Genomic DNA, 22685 nt, shown 5'->3' on the forward strand with positions numbered 1-22685 from the left:
ATCAATAATTTTTGGCGATTAATTAGGTACACCAGCCCGATCGCCTTAAAGAACAGACATGTACAATCCATGCACACACGCTGATCACTTTCTATTACAGAAGGAACAAATCCTCGTTCTTTCTGAGCACTTGCGCTGAATGGCGGTAAGCAATAACAATTACCCCCCGATGGATTTAAGCTTCCGAAAATGCCCATCGCAGGCGGTAATTTCTCCTGTTTAATATTCAGCAGGAAAAAAAAAATCCATTTTAATAACTAGAAGAGAGCAGAACAAAAAGGCAAAAAAGTACAGAAAATGTTCCTGCGGCGTTCTGCTTCGCTTAGCAACCACAGCGAAGGCGGCACTTTACAGAACAGCGCGCTCCGCCGCGTCGGAAGATAAAGAATCCCCGCCACGCACTGAGTGAAAAGTCGAGGGCTGAGCGCGCCTCCCCGCCGCGACAAGTCTTCGCCGTCATCAGGAAAATCCTTGGGATTAGAATAATAATTGCAGCGCAGTGTCAAAACATCACTCCAATTACCTGATTTCTGCGAGGACAAGAGCGGCGAACAGCGAACGCTTTTACAGGGGCGGCAATTAGTCCAAATGGATTTCATAACACAGAGAGCCCTGAATGAGAAAACATCCCCCTACCCGTGCAGCCGCTAAAATCAGCAAATGTATAGCTGCATTAAAGCAGAACCCCGCCAAAATTCACATATATGCGCTGCGCCATGGATCAAAGGATTTACACAGCCAGCCTGCGGAGACAGCTTTGTTCTGCTGCAGTTAAAGTGATTGTAAACCTCAGACATGAAATATGAACAAAGCATATCCCTCTATAGAGTGTACTCGTCTCTATCCAGAGCACTAAGTGTCATTTCTGCCTGCTGCCTCCTTCCTCTGCTATCAGCATGAGTCACTTCTGATCAGTTTTCCTGACATCAAGAGAAAATAGGTGATCGGGAGCTCCTGCACACAGCCTGTGATTGACAGCCTCAACTCTGTTTTCGTATGCTGTGTGAAGGGTGTGTCCCTTCCCTCCAATCATCTTTTAGAGCTCTCCTCACTGAGCTCTGCAGTATGTAATTTCATCTCTCCGAGGGAAGGTGAGAACACACGGAGGGAAGGTGAGAACACACGGAGGGAAGGTGAGAACACACGGAGGGAAGGTGAGAACACACGGAGGGAAAGAGAGAACACACTGAGGGGAGAACACACTGAGGGGAGAACACACAGAGGGAAAGAGAGAACACACTGAGGGGAGAACACACAGAGGGAAAGAGAGAACACACTGAGGGGAGAACACACAGAGGGAAAGAGAGAACACACTGAGGGGAGAACACACAGAGGGAAAGTGAGAACACACTGAGGGAAGGTGAGAACACACAGTGTGTTCTCACTTTCCCTCTGTGTGTTCTCACCTTCCCTCAGTGTGTTCTCACTTTCCCTCTGTGTGTTCTCCCCTCAGTGTGTTCTCTCTTCCCCTCTGTGTGTTCTCCCCTCAGTGTGTTCTCACCTTCCCTCAGTGTGTTCTCTCTTTCCCTCTGTGTGTTCTCCCCTCAGTGTGTTCTCACTTTCCCTCAGTGTGTTCTCACTTTCCCTCAGTGTGTTCTCACCTTCCCTCAGTGTGTTCTCACCTTCCCTCTGTGTGTTCTCTCTTTCCCTCAGTGTGTTCTCACCTTCCCTCAGTGTGTTCTCACTTTCCCTCTGTGTGTTCTCCCCTTAGTGTGTTCTCTCTTTCCCTCTGTGTGTTCTCCCCTCAGTGTGTTCTCACCTTCCCTCAGTGTGTTCTCACCTTCCCTCAGTGTGTTCTCCCCTTAGTGTGTTCTCTCTTTCCCTCTGTGTGTTCTCCCCTCAGTGTGTTCTCACCTTCCCTCGGTGTGTTCTCACCTTCCCTCAGTGTGTTCTCACCTTCCCTCAGTGTGTTCTCACCTTCCCTTAGTGTGTTCTCTCTTTCCCTCAGTGTGTTCTCACCTTCCCTCTGGTAAGGGAAGGTGAGAACACACAGAGGGAAGGTGAGAACACACAGAGGGAAAGTGAGAACACACTGAGGGAAGGTGAGAACACACTGAGGGATGGTGAGAACACACAGAGGGAAGGTGAGAACACACAGAGGGAAGGTGAGAACACACCGAGGGAAGGTGAGAACACACCGAGGGAAGGTGAGAACACACCGAGGGAAGGTGAGAACACACCGAGGGAAGGTGAGAACACACCGAGGGATGGTGAGAACACACCGAGGGAAGGTGAGAACACACCGAGGGAAGGTGAGAACACACCGAGGGAAGGTGAGAACACACCGAGGGATGGTGAGAACACACCGAGGGATGGTGAGAACACACCGAGGGATGGTGAGAACACACCGAGGGAAGGTGAGAACACACCGAGGGAAGGTGAGAACACACCGAGGGATGGTGAGAACACACCGAGGGAAGGTGAGAACACACCGAGGGAAGGTGAGAACACACCGAGGGATGGTGAGAACACACCGAGGGATGGTGAGAACACACCGAGGGAAGGTGAGAACACACCGAGGGAAGGTGAGAACACACAGAGGGAAGGTGAGAACACACCGAGGGAAGGTGAGAACACACCGAGGGAAGGTGAGAACACACAGAGGGAAGGAGAGGGCAGCAAGATGTATTGATTTGCAGCCATGTGATTCGCTGACTACTTGTGTAGCTACTAAAGTGGCCACAAAGCGCATGCTGTATTGCTGTATTACCGGAGCTCTTTAGGCCATGTAAAGTCCTGAAGCAGACACGACTCCCCATAAACTGCAGGAACACCAGAGCTCTGCTGGGACTGCTAAACACTTCACAGTGGACTTCAATGGGATCTGTCAGGAAGTGAAAGACCTGGGTGAGAAGGCTGTGATAGAAGCTGCATACTAATTCTAGGGCAGTTACACTTAACCACTTCAGCCCCGGAAAAATTGGCTGCCCAATGACCAGGCCATTTTTTTGCGATTCGGCACTGCGCCGCTTTAACTGACAATTGCGCAATCATGCGACATTACACCCAAACAAAATTGACGTCCTTTTTTTCTCACAAATAGAGCTTTCTTTTGGTGGTATTTGATCACCTCTGCAGTTTTAATTTTTTGCGCTATAAACAAAAATAGAGCGAAATTTTGAAAAAAAGCAATATTTTTTACTTTTTGCTATAATAAATATAAATATTTATATATATATATAAAAAAAATAAAAAAATTCCCTGTATTCTTTTACATATTTTTGGTAAAAAAAAATCGCAATAAGCGTTTATTGATTGGTTTGCACAAGAGTGGCCGAGACTTGAGCCAAGGCAGAAGAACATGCGAGTGAAGCTGAATGGGCATGCGCCCAAAACTGAAGAAATATTCCCTCCGCTCCGACCAGCACATGATCACCAGAAAGGGGGACAAATAATGGAAAAAAATACACCCCCCTAAGCTAGTAGGAGCAGTGGAGTGGGAGGGGGGGTTGTAATGTCTATGAAATATCCCCAGCCCCTGTTCAAATCCAATCCGGGGACAAAACCGGGGACGGACAGTGTCCTCAATCTGGGGGCTGTCCCCAGAAACTGGGGATGTCTGGTCACCCTACCTTAGATTGGACTCACAGGCCACCATAGCTGGTCTCCATGGAAAGACTACCCACTCTCACTGGATTGGACTCACAGGCCACCATAGCTGGTCTCCATGGAAACACTACCCACTCTCACTGGATTGGACTCACAGCCACCATAGCTGGTCTCCATGGAAACACTACCCACTTTCACTGGATTGGACTCACAGGCCACCATAGCTGGTCTCCATGGAAACACTACCCACTCTCACTGGATTGGACTCATAGGCACCATAGCTGGTCTCCATGGAAACACTACCCACGCTCACTGGATTGGACTCACATCCACCATAGCTGGTCTCCATGGAAACACTACCCATTCTCACTGGATTGGACTCATAGGCACCATAGCTGGTCTCCATGGAAACCCTGACTATTCTCCTTGGACTGGACTCGCAGGCACCATAGCTGGTCTCGATGGAAACCCTGACCATTCTCACTGGATTGGACTCATAGGCACCATAGCTAGTCTCCATGGAAACACTACCCATTCTCACTGGATTGGACTCATAGGCACCATAGCTGGTCTCCATGGAAACACTACCCACTCTCACTGAATTGGACTCACAGGCACCAAAGCTAGTCTCTATGGAAACCCTGACTATTCTCCTTGAAATGGACTCGCAGGCGCCATAGTTGGTCTCGATGGAAACCCTGACCATTCTCCTTGGATTGGACTCACAGGCCACCATAGCTAGTCTCCATGGAAACCCTGACTATTCTCCTTGGACTGGACTCGCAGGCACCATAGCTGGTCTCGATGGAAACCCTGACCATTCTCACTGGGTTGGACTCACAGCCACCATAGCTGGTCTCCATGGAAACACTACCCACTCTCACTGGATTGGACTCACAGCCACCATAGCTGGTCTCCATGGAAACACTACCCACTCTCACTGGATTGGACTCACATCCACCATAGCTGGTCTCCATGGAAACACTACCCATTCTCACTGGATTGGACTCATAGGCACCATAGCTGGTCTCCATGGAAACCCTGACTATTCTCCTTGGACTGGACTCGCAGGCACCATAGCTGGTCTCGATGGAAACCCTGACCATTCTCACTGGATTGGACTCATAGGCACCATAGCTAGTCTCCATGGAAACACTACCCATTCTCACTGGATTGGACTCATAGGCACCATAGCTGGTCTCCATGGAAACACTACCCACTCTCACTGAATTGGACTCACAGGCACCAAAGCTAGTCTCTATGGAAACCCTGACTATTCTCCTTGAAATGGACTCGCAGGCGCCATAGTTGGTCTCGATGGAAACCCTGACCATTCTCCTTGGATTGGACTCACAGGCCACCATAGCTAGTCTCCATGGAAACCCTGACTATTCTCCTTGGACTGGACTCGCAGGCACCATAGCTGGTCTCGATGGAAACCCTGACCATTCTCACTGGGTTGGACTCACAGCCACCATAGCTGGTCTCCATGGAAACACTACCCACTCTCACTGGATTGGACTCACAGCCACCATAGCTGGTCTCCATGGAAACACTACCCACTCTCACTGTATTGGACTCATAGGCACCATAGCTAGTCTCCATGGAAACCCTGACCATTCTCCTTGGACTGGACTCGCAGGCACCATGGCTGGTCTCCATGGAAATAATACCCACTCTCACTGGATTGGACTCACAGGCACCAAAGCTAGTCTCCATGGAAACCCTGACTATTCTCCTTGGATTGGACTCACAGGCCACCATGGCTGGTCTCCATGGAAACAATACCCACTCTCACTGGATTGGACTCGCAGGCACCATAGCTAGTCTCCATGGAAACTATTCTATTTGACTATTCTCCTTGGACTGGACTCATAGGCCACTGCAGCTGGTCTCCATGGAAACCTTGCTCACTTACCCTGGATTGGCCTCACTGGTCACTATAGCTAGTCTCTATGGTAGCACTGCCCCCTCTCCCTGAATTATCCTTACAGGCCGCCATAGCTGGTCTCAATGGAAACCCCTACCACTATCCTTGGATTGGACTCACAGGTCGCCGTAGATGGCCTCCATGGAGATATTGCCCACCCTCTCTGGCTTGGACTCACAGGCTGCCATGGCTGGTCTCTATGGAAACCTGTCCTTGGATTATCCTCACAGGCCGCCATAGCTGGTATCCATGGAAACACTGCTCACTCTCCCTGGGTTGGATTCTCGAACCACCATAGCGTGTCTCTATGGAAACCCTGACTACTCTCCTTGGATTGGACACATAGGCCCGGGTTCACATACATCAGCGCATATTTATGCCGGCGTAGCGTATCTAATATACGCTACGCCGACGCAGCGCACAGAGGCAAGCACTGGATTCACAAAGCACTCGCTCCCACTCGCTCTTAAAGATACGCTGGGTTTCCTCGGCGTAAGCCAGCGTAGGTGGAAGTGGGCGTGAGCCATGCTAATGAGGCGTGACCCCATGCAAATGATGGGCCAAGCACCATAGAAGTACTTAAAATGAACGGCGAATGCGCCGTCCCGTGGCCGCATCCCTGTGCGCATGCTCAGAATCACGTCGGAACTACTCCCTAAGATACGTCGAATCACTGCCTACGACGTGAACGTAACCTACGCCTAGTCATATTCACGTACTACGTAAACGACAAAAGATACGACGGCTGTGTTCCCTGGTCCATACCTTAGCATGAGTTGCGCCTCATATATAGGGAATAACTTTACGCCGGACATACGACTTACGCAAACCGCGTATATTATGCGCCGGACGCAAGTACGTTCGTGAATCGGCGTATCTCCCTCATTTGCATATGTGCATAGGAAATCAATGCGAGCGGCAAATGCGCCCAGGAGGGCAGGAGGGAGAGGAGAAGCCAGCTGCCGCAAAGAAAGCCATACAGGGGATCGGTTCCAGTGTTTGCCCCCCCGCACATCCGATCACCTTCCCTGTGCACATCCAATTTGCTCAGCTGGGCCCCAGGGGGTACCCACTTATCCACGGCCTTGAGTGGCGAACAGGTGTGATCTCGCCACCTCCTCCTCCGTCTGCACCGCATCGTTCCTGTGAAGCTGCGTCCGCCCAGCCAATTTCTTAATGAACAATCTGACATGAAGACTCTAATTAAAGGATGAACATTTTCTGCCGAAGATCACAGCCACCGTCTGGCGCTTCATCTGGAGCCGCCGGATCTTATGGGAAAAAGCGCACTGAGGAAAGTATGCAGGTCGCTGTTGTTGAGCTCTGTTTGAACATGCCACATTCAATATGCAGAATCACTGACTTAGTACAAGCATGCAGCCAGTGAAGTCAGAATTCACTGGGTATATGTAAGGGTGAACAACCACTTGAAGTACTATCCTCAGGTGATACAGAGATAAAACAAATCCTCCTATGTAAGTTGTACCTGTTATCTGCAGTCCATAGCTCCCAACTGTCCCTGATTTCGAGGGACTGTCCCTGATTTGGAGCAATGTCCCTCTTTCCTCCTCATTTGTCCCTCAATTTGGTCTGATCTCTATAGTTGCATATAAAATGCCCTTTTTATCCTTCTAAAAGTGTTTCCCAGTGCTAAACCTTTCATCCAATTTCTAAATTGCTGCAGATAACGGGCAAGATTCAGGTAGCTGCGCCCCTTCTTACGGCGGTGCAGCGTATCGTATTTACAATTTGCCGCCGCAACTTACAGGAGCAAGTGCAGTATTCACAAAGCACTTGCTCCGTAAGTTGCGGCGGCGTAGCGTAAATGGGGCTGGCATAAGCCCGCGTAATTCAAATGTGGAAGGGGGGGGGGGCGTGTTTTATGCCAATATGTGAGGACCTGACGTGATTGACGTGTTTTACGAACGGCGCAGTGCGTGTACATATCCCAGTGTGCATTGCTTCAAATGACGTCGCAAGGACGTCATTGGTTTCGACGTGAACGTAAATTACGTCCAGCCCTTCTCGCGAACAACTTACGCAAACGACGCAAAAAATTCAAATTTCGAAGCGGGAACGATGTCCATACTTAGCATTGGCTGCGCCACCTAATAGCAGGAGCAACGTTATGCCGAAAAAGCCTTACGCAAACGACGTAAAAAACTACCGCCGGGCGCACGTACGTTTGTAAATCGGCGTAACTAGGTAATTTGCATACTCTACGCCGAAAACTACGGGAGCGCCACCTATCGGCCAGCGTGAGAATGCACCCTAAGATACGACGGCGTAAGAGACTTATGCCAGTCGTATCTTAGGCTAATGTCAGCGTATCTTGCTTTCTGAATACAGAAAGAAGATACGTTGGCGCAGATTTGAATTTACGTGACGTATCTATGGATACGCCAGCGTAAATCGTTGCTGAATCTAGCCCAACATTTTTAAAAGCCAATGTAGCGCCCTGCTCCCAAATGACTGGGCGCTATGTTAAATTTAGTGGGTGTCTGAGACGATAATTTTTTTTCTTCCCTCAGTTTAGGCAGATACGTATTCTTCTACATATTTTTGTTAAAAAAAAACGGAATAAGTGTTAATCGATTGGTTTGCGCTAAATTTATAGCATTTACAAAATATGGGATGGTTTTATGGCATTTTTATTACTATTTTTTTTTTTACTAGTAATGGCGGCGATCAGCGATTTTTTTTTAGGACTGCGACATTACGGCGGACACATCGAACACTTTTGACACATTTTTGGGACCATTGTCATTTTCACTGCGAAAAGTGCTATAAAAATGCACTGTTACTGTGAAAATGACAATGGCAGTGAAGGGGTTAACCACTAGGGGGCGCTAAGTGTGCCCTAAGGGAGTGATTCTTACTGTAGGGGGGCGTGGCTGGACGTGTGATGTCACTGATCGTCGTTCCCTATGACAGGGAACAGACGATCAGTGACAAGCCACAGAGAAGAACGGGGAAGGTGTTTACACTCACCTCTCCCCGTTCAGCTCCTGTGATCCGATCGCGGGACACCGGCGGCGATCGGTTCCGCGGGCGCGGTCACGGAGCTTCAGATCGGCCCACGAGCCTGCCTCCGACCTACGGCTGGGTTCTTAAAGGGGACATACATGTACGCCCTTGTCCCCAGCCGCGCCATTTTGTCGACATATATCGTCGTGCGGCGGTCTTAAGTGGTTGTAAAGCCTCCATATACCCAGTGAAGTGACTTGCCTCAAGGTTATACACAGAGATGAAACAAATCCTCCTACATAAGTTGTACCTGTTCAGTGCTGAATTTACAGAGCTTGTCTGAGAGAGCAGAAAATGGTGGGTGTAGAGCTGAAGTTACACTCCACAGAGATTAGTGAGGAGAGGTCTGATTGGAGGGAAGCGACACCCCCCCCCCCCTCAACAGAGCACACAGGAACAGAGCTGAGGCTGTCAATCAGCTGTAGGTCCCTCCCCGTCACCATTTTTCTCTTGGTGTCAGGAAAACTTGTCAGAAGTGATGAATACAGATAACAGAGGAAGGAGGCAGCAGACAGAAATAACACTTAGTGCTCTTAATTGAGACAAGTAAACACTAGAGAGGGATATGCTATGTTCATATTTTATATCGGAGGTTTACAACCACTTTAATGAAAGGATTATACTACATTCTGACCACTAGGTGGAGCTGATATTACAGGCATTAACCTCTTTAGAAAAAAATAAATAAATATGGTGACATTTCTTTCAATTCGAACAAATGCTTCTGACATTCGTGCAGCAAATGTATATAAAATAGACCCCAAATTTTCTACATTTCTCCCTTCCCACCTAAAACACGCAGGGCAACATCAACTACAAAAAGGTCTTTATTGTAAAAAGTAGATTATAACAACTAAAGTTTAAATGACTCCTTTGTCTCTTTTTTAACATTAAATAACTTAAGGTGACAGCAGTATCGCTTCTTCGGATAAATAAATCTAAAATTTCCCCAAGTTTTCTTCTTTTTTTTTTTTATATGTCTGAAAACAAATGAGAGAATCAGAACACAGATAATAAAAAATAAAAACACACAATTGTTCTAAAGGTATACTAAATAACCGAAGCACAATTCAGAGTCCTGCCAGAATTTATACAAAAATAGTTCAACTAAATCCAAATTTAATATTTTTTCCGCCTTTGTTAAAAACTACGATCATGATATACAAAGCCGGACGTTCAGTTGTTCACAATATACAAAGCGGGCGCCGCGACGACATCTCTCCTACAATGTTGGTCCAAGTTCTCGGAAAGAAGAAAAAAAAAAACCTATATTCTTTCAAAGAAAATTAAAAATATATTTCATAAAAAGGAAAACTTAATTTAAGTCAATGCGTATACTAACGTTACAATATTAGTTACAATGTGAAATAGTTTGGGGGTGCCGCCTGCGGGGGGGGGGGGGGGCCCAATACTGAGACACAGGAACTTAAGATCGCTGTCAAGTTTCCTCTACGTGAAATGTAATACGTGAAACGGTCCTTTGGGGGCTGACCTTTTCCTGGTATTCGGGGGCTGACCTTGTGCTGGTATTCAGGGGATGACCTTGTGCTGGTATTCGGGGGCTGACCTTTTCCTGGTATTCAGGGGATGACCTTGTGCTGGTATTCGGGGGCTGACCTTTTCCTGGTATTCGGGGGCTGACCTTGTGCTGGTATTCAGGGGATGACCTTTTCCTGGTATTCGGGGGCTGACCTTTTCCTGGTATTCGGGGGCTGACCTTGTGCTGGTATTCAGGGGCTGACCCTTGTGCTGGTATTCAGGGGCTGACCCTTTTCTGGTATTCGGGGGCTGACCTTGTGCTGGTATTCGGGGGCTGACCTTGTGCTGGTATTCAGGGGGCTGACCTTGTGCTGGTATTCAGGGGGCCGACCTTGTGCTGGTATTCAGGGGGCTGACCTTGTGCTGGTATACGGGGGCCAGGGTTGACCTCATGACATTTAGAGGGCAGGAATGACTATGTCAGGGATATGCAATTAGCGGACCTCCAGCTGTTGCAGAACTACAACTCCCATGAGGCATAGCAAGATTCTGACAGCCACAAGCATGACACCCAGAGGCATGATGGGACTTGTAGTTTTGCAACAGCTGGAGGTCCGCTAATTGCATATCCCTGGACTATGTGATAGATTTGGAGGCCAGGGCTGACCTTTTAATGGTATTGCCATTACCTGACCTTGTGCCTGAATTTGGGGGCAGACCTTGTGATGGTGACGATATTGGGGTATATATGGGATTTTTAAGGTGCGTATGCTACGACATAGATCCAAAAGAAATATTAAAAGAAAAACATTTTATTTTAACATTAGTTAAAAAATATCTAAATCCGATATCACAGGGAGTACATATAGTACAGTCCTTATGGATACAGCAAATTTGATGTAGTTCCCAACATGTTTCTCCCTCAATCTGGGCTTCCTCGGGGGGAAGCTGTCCACTTAGAGCACAAACCTGCTCAGGATCTAGGGCAAATATATAAGCTACAAATCAATGGAGATTCAAGGATTCTACTAACGCCACAACAAGCCAAGGACTGCATGTCATTTAAGGTCCAATAAATATGATTTGCAGAAACGTGAAAACACCCAGGGACACAAAATTTCCAAGACAGGCCATTCGTGTATATAGAGCCGAAGTCCTGTAGAGTGTGTGCATGTCCCTGTGGTTCCGGCGGGTTTATATATTTGTAGTTTAAACTGATTGCAGTTTATATATTTGTCCTAGATCCTGGGAAGGTTTGTCCTCTAAGTGGACAGCATCCCCTGAGGAAGCCCAGATTGAGGGCGATGAATGTTGGGAACTACGTCAAACTTGCTGTATCCATAAGAACTGTACTATGTGTACTCCCTGCGATATTGTTTAACTAATGTTAAAATAAAATGTTTTTAATATTTTATTTGGATCTATCTCCTAGTATACACACACCTTAAAAATCCCACATATACTCCAATCTCTTCCTAATCTAGGGATGTGGTGCCAACTTCAGTGGTTTTGACCATGATTAAGAAACTACCGAGCTTGTGATGGTGTTCAGGGGCCGGGCAGACCGCAAGCGGTATTCAGGGGCCACAAATCTCCTTGTGCTGACCTCATGCAGAGATCTGAGGGCTAAAGCTCACCTCATGCTGGGATTCGGGGGCCAGGGCTGACCTCATGATGACAGGTCTAGGCTGACCTTGTGCCACTATTTGATGGCCGGAAAACTCCTTGTGCTGGGATTTGGTTCTTGGACTGACCTCATGCTGGGATTTAAGGGTCAAAACTCACCTCATGCTGGGATTCGGGGCCGTGGCCTGACCTAGTGTGGAGATTCGTGGCATTAATACAGTAAACAACGGTTAAGAGCACAGCTCATACCCTGTTTCCCCGAAAATAAAACCTACCCCTAAAAAAAGACCTAGCGTACTTTTCCAGGAGGACTGCAATATAAGCCCTACCCTGAAAATAAGCCCTAGTTTAGAATCCTATAACCCACTCTATTACAGTAGTACACAATGTACAATGTGTGTTTTTCTGTAACATAAATGCAGGGAAGAGAGCTCCGGCAGGTCACAAAAGCGCAGAGCGGTGCTATAATGAAGGTATTTGGTACAATTATATTACAGAAATACACACATTGTACATTATATACTACGGTAATAGAGTGGATTACAAGATTTTACAAGCATTTTAACTAAGTTCACACTGGGGATTCCTAACAGGCAGGTCGAGAGAGGGGAAGAGAAGACAGCACATTACATGGTAAGACCTACCCCAAAAATAAGCCCTACTGTGTCTTTTGTTGCCAAAATTAATATAAGACCCAGGCTTATTTTCGGGGAAACACGGTATATCTGGATATTTGCCACCCAAGCTTAACCTACGAACCAATGAGTGCTCACACAGCATCAGATGGGATCAATGAAGGGGAACTCCAGCCAGAAAAGATACAGAAAGTTCTGCCCTGGTTGTCATGAAATTAGGGGAAAGCCAGCAATGGGGTCAGACCAGCATTTCTAACCCTTTACCGCTCCATCCAAGGCAATTTCGATTTTTTTTACTGCTTCCTGGGGGCTCAGTTACAGAAATTTCCCCTCACTTCCTGTTCCGTTTTGACAACTGTTTTAGAAGATAGGAAGTGAGGAAAACTTTCCCAATAGGAATAGTTTTTATTTTTGTGCTTGATAATTTGCCGGCACTTCCTGTCTAGTGAAAATGGATGTTACTGGGACAAAGGGTTAGGTTAAACTCCTATAACAGAGCCCCAGGTGGCAATGATGCGTTTCTGCATGCACGTTCGTGCGTTTTTAGAAGCTTTTTTTCCCTTGGCGTTTTTTCACTGTACTGGGGTCTGGTGCATTTTTGATGCATTGCATGGGATTTTTGTACTCACCGTAAAATCCATTTCTCTGAGTTTATGACCGGCACAGCAGCCTAAGGTCAAAGGCTACTATGTCCGTCCATGAACGGAAGAGAAATGCAGCATGTTCTACTTTTCTTCCTGGAATGCCCTGAAACTGACTACACTGCTGTGAACTATGCCATTGAAAACCATATAGCATACTTTCCATGCATTTTTGATGCGGAAAAAAAAACCCGCACTGGACTGCATGTGGTGTAAACTGGCCCTCGGAAATAATTTTTCACCGGTTTATAAAAGAAAAAAATTGGATCCCTATCCTCCAACACCTACTGCCGAACGCTTTGGTGTTTGTAGAAAATTGTCAAAAAGATTTATTGCTGGTGTGTGAAAAACATGTTGGTCAACTACCCAACTCGCAGAATTGCCTGCCCACCAACATGCAGCAACAATTTAAATATTGGGAAAGGGGGGGCTTTAGTTACAGAGTGTAATTAGCATTAAGACCCGAAGCCTGCGGGATATGGAACTGTTTTTATTAAGGATTTTGCTTAAAAAAAAAAAAAAAGAAGCTAAAAGCGCAGAGCTGGAAGTGCCTTTCATGGGTCACATGACATTTACTAAATCTGTGTTCCGATTGGATTCAGGATTGTCCTTGAAGTCTGCTGCGAAGGTTGGCTGGGGTCGCGATACGTGTTAAAGGGCCGGTACACACATCTAAGGATATAAAATGTCTTTCATCCGGATGTAAAGGTTTTCTTGCACACAGGTGATGTCCAAGTCAGGTAACCCCATTACAAGAAACCGTTCGCCAAAATAATGGCGTTTCAACTGGGCTGAACTTTGTTCTATTCGCCGAGATCTGTAGCTTTGATAAAAGCTTCTCAACGCATTATTAAAACGCTGAGAAGTGGCCAAAAACGATACTTTCATCTCCCGCCACTGTGAAGGAGCCCCAGTACATCCTATGGACCCCAACATGGCTCCACTCACATCTGTTGTGAATAAGCTCCAATTAAACCTACAGACCCCACATTAGATCCACCCACATTCTGCAATGGAATTTGATTGGTGAGATTTTAGGTCATGCCAGCAAATGCGCATTGCCCACGACTTATGTTGTATGAAATCTACGGCCAGACAGCACGGGATGTCCGTTTATGTATTTTCGTGTGGTTTGTATGAAGCTGGTCATACACCTTACAATGTGACCACACCATCTCTTTTAAGGTGACCATACACCGGACAATGGGACTGTACAATCTCCTTTAGGGTAGCCATACGCATTACAATATGACCGTATAATCTTCTTTAAGGAGGCCTTACACCCGACATTATGACTGAACAATCTCCTTTAGGGTTGCCATACATGCAGCAATATGCGGTCCACCTCAGTACAATGTAACCATCACATTTTGGACCACAAACACGGTACGGCTAAACGCGATATGAGGCCTGGGTCACACCTATGCATTTTTTTGCACGTTTTCCGTTTTGTAGAAATGCACTACAGTCCATATAACATAGTTTCCTATGGATGTACAGTGAAACCTCAGATTGCCAGTAACGCGGTCAACGAGCGTTTCGCAATACGAGCACTGCTTTTTTTTTTTTTATTCTGACTCAGTTTGCAAGTGTTGTCTCGCAAAACTAGCAGGATTCTAGCCACAGAAGTGTGCAGTACCGCATTTGGCCTGGGGTGAGGGGGGCGCCAGAGTCGATTGGAGCTGTCCAGAAATACTCAGTTTCCTGAGCCTTTCCAAGTTCAGCCGAGCTGTCTCTGAGCCTTTCCGGGACCCCCCATCTCTGGCCACATGCGGCATTGCACGACATAGAAGTCAATGCAGAACAAATTATTTTCATTTCCATTGACTTTTATGGGGAAACTCGCTTTGATACGCGAGTGCTTTGGATTACGAGCATTCTCCTGGAACAGATTATGCTCATAATCTGAGGTTCCACTGTAGTTCACATCTGTGCATTTGATGGAAAGGACCAGGAACTTTTTTTTCTGTTTTTTGGTTCCATAGACTTTAATGGATCAAAAAAAATAAAAGATGCAAAAGGCACCTGAAATATGCAAACTGCACCCTGCATAGGTGTGAGCCAGGCCTAAATGTAAACAGTTTATAACCGATTCCTACAATCAGTCTGTATCACGATTGGTTTTCCAGCATACAGATATATTTTTAAGCAATTAAAATTGATCAATAAAACGGAATTGGATGAGAGTTCGGTTCTGCGTTAAATGGCGGGTCTCCGATTTCAATTTTTTTTTTAACTGATTTAGCCCCCGTTCACAGCACAGGCTTGACAAGTCAAATTGCATGACAAGTCGCACCCTATTGACGGCAATGGCCATGTTCAAATCATGACGCCAACTTTGTGGTGCCGCATCGATTTGAAAAAGTCGTTCCTGCATTACGTTTGGGGATTCCGCTTGGCAACTGGCATAGACATCTGTCTTCCAAGTCGCACTGACATGCGGCTTTGGAATCGTGCGATTTCAGATGAAGTCAAATGATTTCAAAGCCCCATTCAATGTGAACGAGGGCTCAATCAGGACCTTGTATAGAGACCTAAACCGTCTGATGTGTACCCAATCAGGCCTTGCATGCAGGGTCACCGATGGGCTGAGGAGGGATAGGGTGGGGGGCTATGCTGGGTCCCAATAAGTCAGCAGGGGACCCAGAAAGGGGCCGACTACAGGTGACTCTAGTCCTGCACCTACAGCTTGGTTCAGGGACCCCCTTTGGAACCTTTCTTTAGGTTGGGTGGCCAGGCACAGCACCACAGAGTCAATGTGACGGACAAGTGGGAGGAGCTGGAGGGGAGCGCTTGTCCAATGGAAATGTTGTGGGTGGGGGGTCCCTGCCAGGTATGGGGCCCCATCATTTCTAATGGTGACCCTGTTTGCACTAAATTGATAGATCTAATGGCGATTGTGCCGTCATACTGCGGCATGCTTAGTCTGCGAAGCGCGTTTGGCATGTAGAACATTTGCTCATAAATCACCATTATGATGATTTGGCGTCCAATTGTTTTCTCTGATGGGGAGATTGATAATTATCAATGTTCCTAACTATTTGCAGAAGCAATAAAATGACATCACAAAAAAAATACAACTCAATTTCGAATTACAGGTCTGCCTGTATGCAGTGCCTGACACCCTCACAAACTGCGCATGACCCTGCACCCTCCCCTACAGCACACGACACAGTTCATGTATTTACAAAAGGATGCAATCTTATCCTGTGGCCATGTCCATCTGGCCTCGCCCCCTACACAACACTGACGCAGTTCATGTACGAACAGAGGGTGTGACCTTGCGCTCCTGTTGCCGTCTGTCTGGCCCCGCCCCCTCCACTTCAGCATCCCGCCACAGTTAATGTTTTGCTGGAGGGTGTGATCTCAGGCTCCTGTTGATGTGTCCGCCTTGCCACGCCCCCCTCCACTCCAGCACACTGATGCAGTTCATGTATGGGCGGAGGATGTGATCTCAGGCTCCTGTTGATGTCTGCCTGGCCACCCCCCCCACCACCGACACAGTTCATGTATGGGCGGAGGATGTGATCCAAGGCTCCTGTTGATGTGTCTGCCTGGCCACGCCCCCTCCACCACTGACGCAGTTCATGTATGGGCAAACGGTGTGATCCAAGGCTCCTGTTGATGTGTGTCTGGCCACGCTCCCTCCACCACCAACGCAGTTCATGTATGGGCAAACGATGTGATCTCAGGCTCCTATTGATGTGTCTGCCTGGCCACGCCCCCTCCACCACTGACGCAGTTCATGTATGGGTGAAGGATGTGATCTCGGGTGCCTGTTACCATCCGATATGTAACATAAAAGAGTTAATGTGGATTAAGTGCTAATACTGCCGCTACGTTCTACACTACGCAGATCCCGGGCCTCCCCCCGCGGCGCGGCACTAACTGAAAAAGTAATAAATAATGGTGGTGACGCGATTTAGCTCTAGGTACGGGCTGCGGTGGTCAAGCCGCAAGTTAATGGCACTTTCATTAAGGGGGTCCAGTGTTGGCATCACCCTGAGAGGGTCAGCGGTGCCCCTTGGCAGCCCCCCTCCCCCCGGATTGTGTACACACAGTACGGGTAGATAGGCGAGCAGTCTGTCTTCCTCCTCCTGCCTCTCCAGCGGTTCAGAGTTCCGTGACATGCATGGGATAGCTGGAGGGGTGAGGAGGTGGTGGCATGGTGACGTTTATACGGTGGATGTGACAACCGTGGCACAGGAGGTGCCCGTCTAGGGGGTAGCAGCGGTGACCTTCCTCGTCGTTCAGCTGCAGGTGACAGTCCTGCCAGGAGAGGGAGACAAAGAGAGAGTGTCAGTAAGCATCACCATGGGCGGAGCTTTATAGAGTCCAGGGACAAACATGACATTTATAACTCAGGGATTTGTACTAGTAACCATTGGCCAAATTTACAGAAAAAGTATAGAAAATCCAAACTCTTACAGGTGTCACCAGAACAGGAATTGAGGGGAAATCTGATAATGGGGACATCTGTTCAAGTGACAGGAGCTTGCCTATAAATTCCTGTTGAGTCCTCAGGACAGGAAGTGAAGAAGCACACATCATAAACAGAAATGTGCCCCAACCAAATGAAAAAAAACACCTTTAACAGATGTGGACACAGGGCATTCTACACAAACACCAAAAAACCTTCATAGAAGTACACAGGAAGTAGCACATCCTGTCCTTCCACCCCACTGCCCTTCCTCTTCTCACACTTGCTGACCATTCCCAACTGTCCAGATGACAGCACAGAGTTGCTGTGAAAATACAACAGTAATAGCTGCTACTGTAAAATGTAAAAACATGATATATGGTATAATAATAGTTGTATAATAACTAATCCAATAAGAGTGCCACTGAGAAGTCTGTGATGAAAAGGTTAACATCAGATCCTGAATCACCCAGGTAGTTCTGTCACTCCTTTTAGACCCCATTCACACCTGAGCGTATTGTAGCTTGAAGCCTGAAGCTACAAAACGCTGGAGGGGAAAAAATCAATTATTCTCTATGGAGATGGTTCACATCTCCACTACCAAACGCCTGAAGCTACAAAACGCTGGAGGGGAACAAATCAATTATTCTCTATGGAGATGGTTCACATCTCTACTACCAAACGCCTGAAGCTCAAACAGGTTCTGGGACTCTTTTTTAGGCAGATTTTTCTGCTTTTAACATTGGTGACCCTAGACCTGTCTAAAAATCACTGGGAAAAACTTCCACAAATATCGCAATAAAAAAACGCAGCAAACCGCTACGCTCAGGTGTGAATGCAGCCTTAGTGCAGCGAACGCCGAGACATGGATGGCGAAAGCAGGGGCAGTGGTTTGGAGTCTCTTCCCCCAAGTCCATTTGATTGCCACTGATGATCTAGTCCTGTCGAGTTCCCTCCTTGTGGTTGCTGCTATTGACGCCGATATTTACACCCTCCGATTGGCTGAATCGCGGCTCCCTGTTGATGTCATCAGGGCGCACCCTGTCTTCCATCTGCTGGTCCTCTGGCGACGCTGTGCGCGTGTGCTGTGGTTTACCCCCCGCTGTAGCGCGGCTACGGTACCGGCTCCCGGTGGAAGTTCGCTTGTCAGCTATTGCGGTCCTTATTACATCTGGAATCCTCACACCACGCTTTTTCCACCTTTGGCTGCAGGCCATCGATCACAACAGCTACTTTTTGAGCCACTGCTCCTGCTTTCTCCATCGGTGTCTCGGCGATCACTGCACTAAAAGGAGTGACAGAACTACCTGGGCGATTCTGGATCGGATGTTAACCTTTTCATCACAGACTTCTCAGTGGCACGCTTATTGGATTAGTTATTATACTACTATTATTATACCATATATCATGTTTTTACATTTTACATGATTATTTTAATCACTGTATGTGTTTACTACATGTAATACCTACGTTATTTTTTAGACTATAAAGTTTTATGCCTTTATCCATTGAGCGCTGCTTTGTTTTGTTATTGTGTCTGCTTGTCCATTCTCCAGTGGTTGGCGGCTGCACTGGTTATGGTTGGCGGCTGCACTGGTTATCGGTTACTTTTAACTTTACAGGTTGGACTGAGTCACGCTTAGTGTGGTTGTAGCGCCCACAGGGACATTTTTACGTTTGACAATTCTATAATGACTGGACTCCCAAGCATGCGCAGCAGTGAAGTCATCCCAGCCGGGAAACAGCCACAGATCAATGCCGGCAGGGAGCTCCGGGACATGGCAGCCCTGGAGAGAAGTCGAGTATAGATCCGCTTTAAGCAGTGAGAACGCACAAAACGGGGAAATCTGCGATCCAGATGGATGACCTTCTTGGGGTGATGATTAACTCACCTCACAGTGATAACACTCCACGTGGTAATCTTTGTCCATGGACACCACCCGGATGGTCTCCTCTGAACCCTGCAATACAAAACACACAGGTAAACACAAGATAGAGCAAGCCCAGCCCCCAACATTCCACAATATTAAGAGGGGGGGGGGGGTAAACATTTCTCAACTGAAGGTCACACAGTCACCCACATCCAGAATTGAGCAATGTGTCCGGCTGATTGTAAAAATACTAACATGATGCCGAGCAGAGACACACATCCGGGATCTGCCTCAAGGGGGCGACTCCAACCATAACACTGCATGTGGGTGGAGTTATGAGGGGCGCGCTGACTATCAGCCAATAGAGAGGAGCCCCACACTGCAGAGATGAACTTAGACACCACCTTCCCCCATCCCTCTTCACCCCTAAATTAAAAATGTAATTAGAGATGTTCTGCTAACCACTTCCTCCCAACATGGCGCATATATCAGGTACTATATTATATATAAACACTTTTCTGTGATGAGAGCTCCGCAAGCACAGTCACTGGCAGGGACTGGTAACCTCCCAATGAATGCCTGTGGATGGAAGCTTTTGGATCATGTGACCAATGACAGCCAGCCAACCACAGTGGTCACATGCCCGCCACCTTTCAGCATTTAAAAGCTCATAAAAGGGTCGGGAGGCGGCAGGAAAAGGTGAAATTCTGCTCCACACAGAACCAATTCCAGTTTCCTCCATCTCTCTGGGACTCCTGTACACCAAACATTACCGAGTGACATGTGTGAGGCCCTCTCTTTTTTTTTTATGCAGCGAAAGGAGTGAGACAGAAGATAATCTGGAAGAAATATGCAAGCTGCTGCATGACCCTACACAGACACAATGAGATCTCAGCACTAGAGGGCTCACATGTCCCCTCCAACAAGAAGGATAATCAGCAGGTCTCTCTCCTTCTCATGGGCACAAATGGGACCTCAGCCCTTCACACACTGTCCCTTTAAGCATCTTGTGGCTCCAACCAGACATAAATGGGATCTCAGTGCGAGTGGGTCACATGTCAGCACTTGGGGGGGGGGGGCTGTCCCTATAAGATGGTCACATGTCCACCCCAAGAGGATCAGCATACCTCACTGTCCTTCTCATGGACACAAATGGGATCTCAGCACTTTGGTCAGCAGCTAGGAAGACTGTCCCTTTAAGCAGGTGTCAGCAACCAGGAAGACTGCCCCTTTAAGAAGGTCACAGGTCAGCAGCTATAAAAGGATGTCCCTTTAAGCAGGTCACATGTCAGCAGCCAGGGAGGATGTCCCTTTAAGCAGGTCACATGTCAGCAGCCAGGGAGGATGTCCCTTTAAGCAGGTCACATGTCAGCAGCCAGGAAGACTGTCCCTTTAAGCAGGTCACATGTCAGCAGCCAGGGAGGATGTCCCTTTAAGCAGCTCACATGTCAGCAGCCAGGGAGGATGTCCCTTTAAGCAGCTCACATGTCAGCAGCCAGGGAGGATGTCCCTTTAAGCAGCTCACATGTCAGCAGCCAGGGAGGATGTCCCTTTAAGCAGCTCACATGTCAGCAGCCAGGGAGGATGTCCCTTTAAGCAGGTCACATGTCAGAAGCCAGGGAGGATGTCCCTTTAAGCAGGTCACATGTTAGCAGCCAGGGAGGATGTCCCTTTAAGCAGCTCACATGTCAGCAGCCAGGAAGACTGTCCCTTTAAGCAGCTCACATGTCAGCTCCCGACAGGAAGGACCAGAATGCCTCACTCTCCTTCCCATGGAATCTTTGTGTTGTTAGAGTCCCCGGGGACGGCCGGCTCGGGAACTATGTTCCTGGGAAACAGGGCTTTATAATTAGCTGGCGGCGCAGCGTCCAACATAAACACAACCAGTGACGTCAGAGCTGTGACGGATCAGATAGGAGGTGGGAACCCCTTCACATTCCAATCTCAGGTTGGTGGGGGGGGGGTGTCTCTGGGATGAGCACGGCTCAGCTGGGAATGCAGAGATGGCTCTGCACAGCCCTTACTCTGGGGTCTCCCATCAGAAGCCATCACCATGAAAATCTGACAGCAGTCCAAGCACACAGACATCATCACAAGTATGTTAGGGAGGAACTCCGACAATTACCTGTGCCGGCAGAATCGGCTGGATGCATGAGGCACATTTAGGTGCAAAAACTCTAGAAGAAAAACAAACAAACAAAAAAAATATTCAAAAATCAACACAAAAACTATACAGAATTCAGGGAATAAAATTGACATCAGATTTTTTATTTATTTTTTAAAACAGCCATACAAGAGCAGAGGTCTGAGTCCATCTATACCAGGTATGGGAGCATGTACAAAACCAGTCGTCAGTCTGAGGTCACCACACAGGGCGTATAGCGTACATCCTCATCCTAAACCTGGTGTGCATAATCTGGTGCAGCTCTGCATAGAAACCAATCAGCTTCCAAGTTTTATTGGACAAGCCAAGGTTAGAAGCTGATTGGATACCATGCACAGCTGCGCCAGATTCTGAGCGCTCCAGTTCTAGTAAATCTATCCCAATGTTACCTTACAATGTCCCCTTTTTATATACAGCTTATTGGTCCAGCACTGTTTCCTCATTCATTAGCTAACAAGACACACACACACACACACACACACACACACACACACTGACACCCTTATATATTACTGATCCCGAGCTGCTTCCTTCTCTGACAAGACATGCATGGTAACCTTATATAAAGCTTACTGATTCAGGGCTGCCTTCTCCTCCGCCAGCTGACAAGATACACACAGCTTACTCATTCTTGCCTCTTCCTCCACATTGTTCCCCCTTTAGATTGCTAGTTCTGCAGACAATACTCTCTCTCCTGTACTAATGACAATGGGCCGGATTCAGATACGAGTTACGACAGCGTATCTCCGGATACGCCGTCGTAACTCTGAGTGTGCAGAGTCGTATCTATGCGACCGATTCATAGAATCAGTTACGCATAGATTTCCCTAAGATCCGACCGGCGCAAGTGTCTTACACCGTCGTATCTTAGGCTGCATATTTACGCTGGCTGCTAGGTGGCGCTTCCGTATATTTATGCAAGGAATATGCAAATTAGGTCCATACGCCGATTCCGAAACGTACGTCCGCCCGGCGCATTTTTTTTACGTTGTTTACATTCGGCTTTTTCCAGCGTAAAGTTACCCCTGCTATATGAGGGGTATCCAATGTTAAGTATGGACGTCGTTCCCGCGTGGAATTTTGAAAATTTTACGTTGTTTGCGTAAGTCGTTCGCGAATAGGGTAAGTTACGTTCAATTCTAAAGCATTGACGATTTGCAGCGTAATTTCGAGCATGCGCACTGGGATTCTTTCAAGAACGGCGCATGCGCACTGGGATTAAAAAACGTCAAATACGTGGGGTCACACTAAATTTAATTAAAACACGCCCACATCATCCACATTTGAATTAGGCGGGCTTACGCCGGACCACATACGTTACGCTGCCGTAACATAGGGCCAAA

At 47.4% G+C, this 22685-nt stretch overlaps 1 protein-coding gene across 1 annotated transcript in view; it reads right to left on the reverse strand.

Annotated features, from left to right (window-relative positions):
• Positions 1–15004: 15004 nt before the first annotated feature.
• Positions 15005–22685, reverse strand: part of LOC120917794 (Wilms tumor protein 1-interacting protein homolog) — a 67269-nt gene continuing 59588 nt past the window's right edge. The window contains exons 6-8 of the mRNA XM_040329341.1: positions 21304–21355; positions 19200–19268; positions 15005–17156 (exon numbers count right to left, since the gene is read on the reverse strand). Coding sequence (XP_040185275.1) covers positions 17001–17156; positions 19200–19268; positions 21304–21355 — 277 coding nt within the window. The 3' untranslated portion in view covers positions 15005–17000. The remainder of the gene's footprint in view (positions 17157–19199; positions 19269–21303; positions 21356–22685) is intronic.

The sequence above is a fragment of the Rana temporaria genome, chromosome 11, assembly GCF_905171775.1.
Source record: "Rana temporaria chromosome 11, aRanTem1.1, whole genome shotgun sequence".
Lineage (NCBI taxonomy): Eukaryota > Metazoa > Chordata > Amphibia > Anura > Ranidae > Rana > Rana temporaria.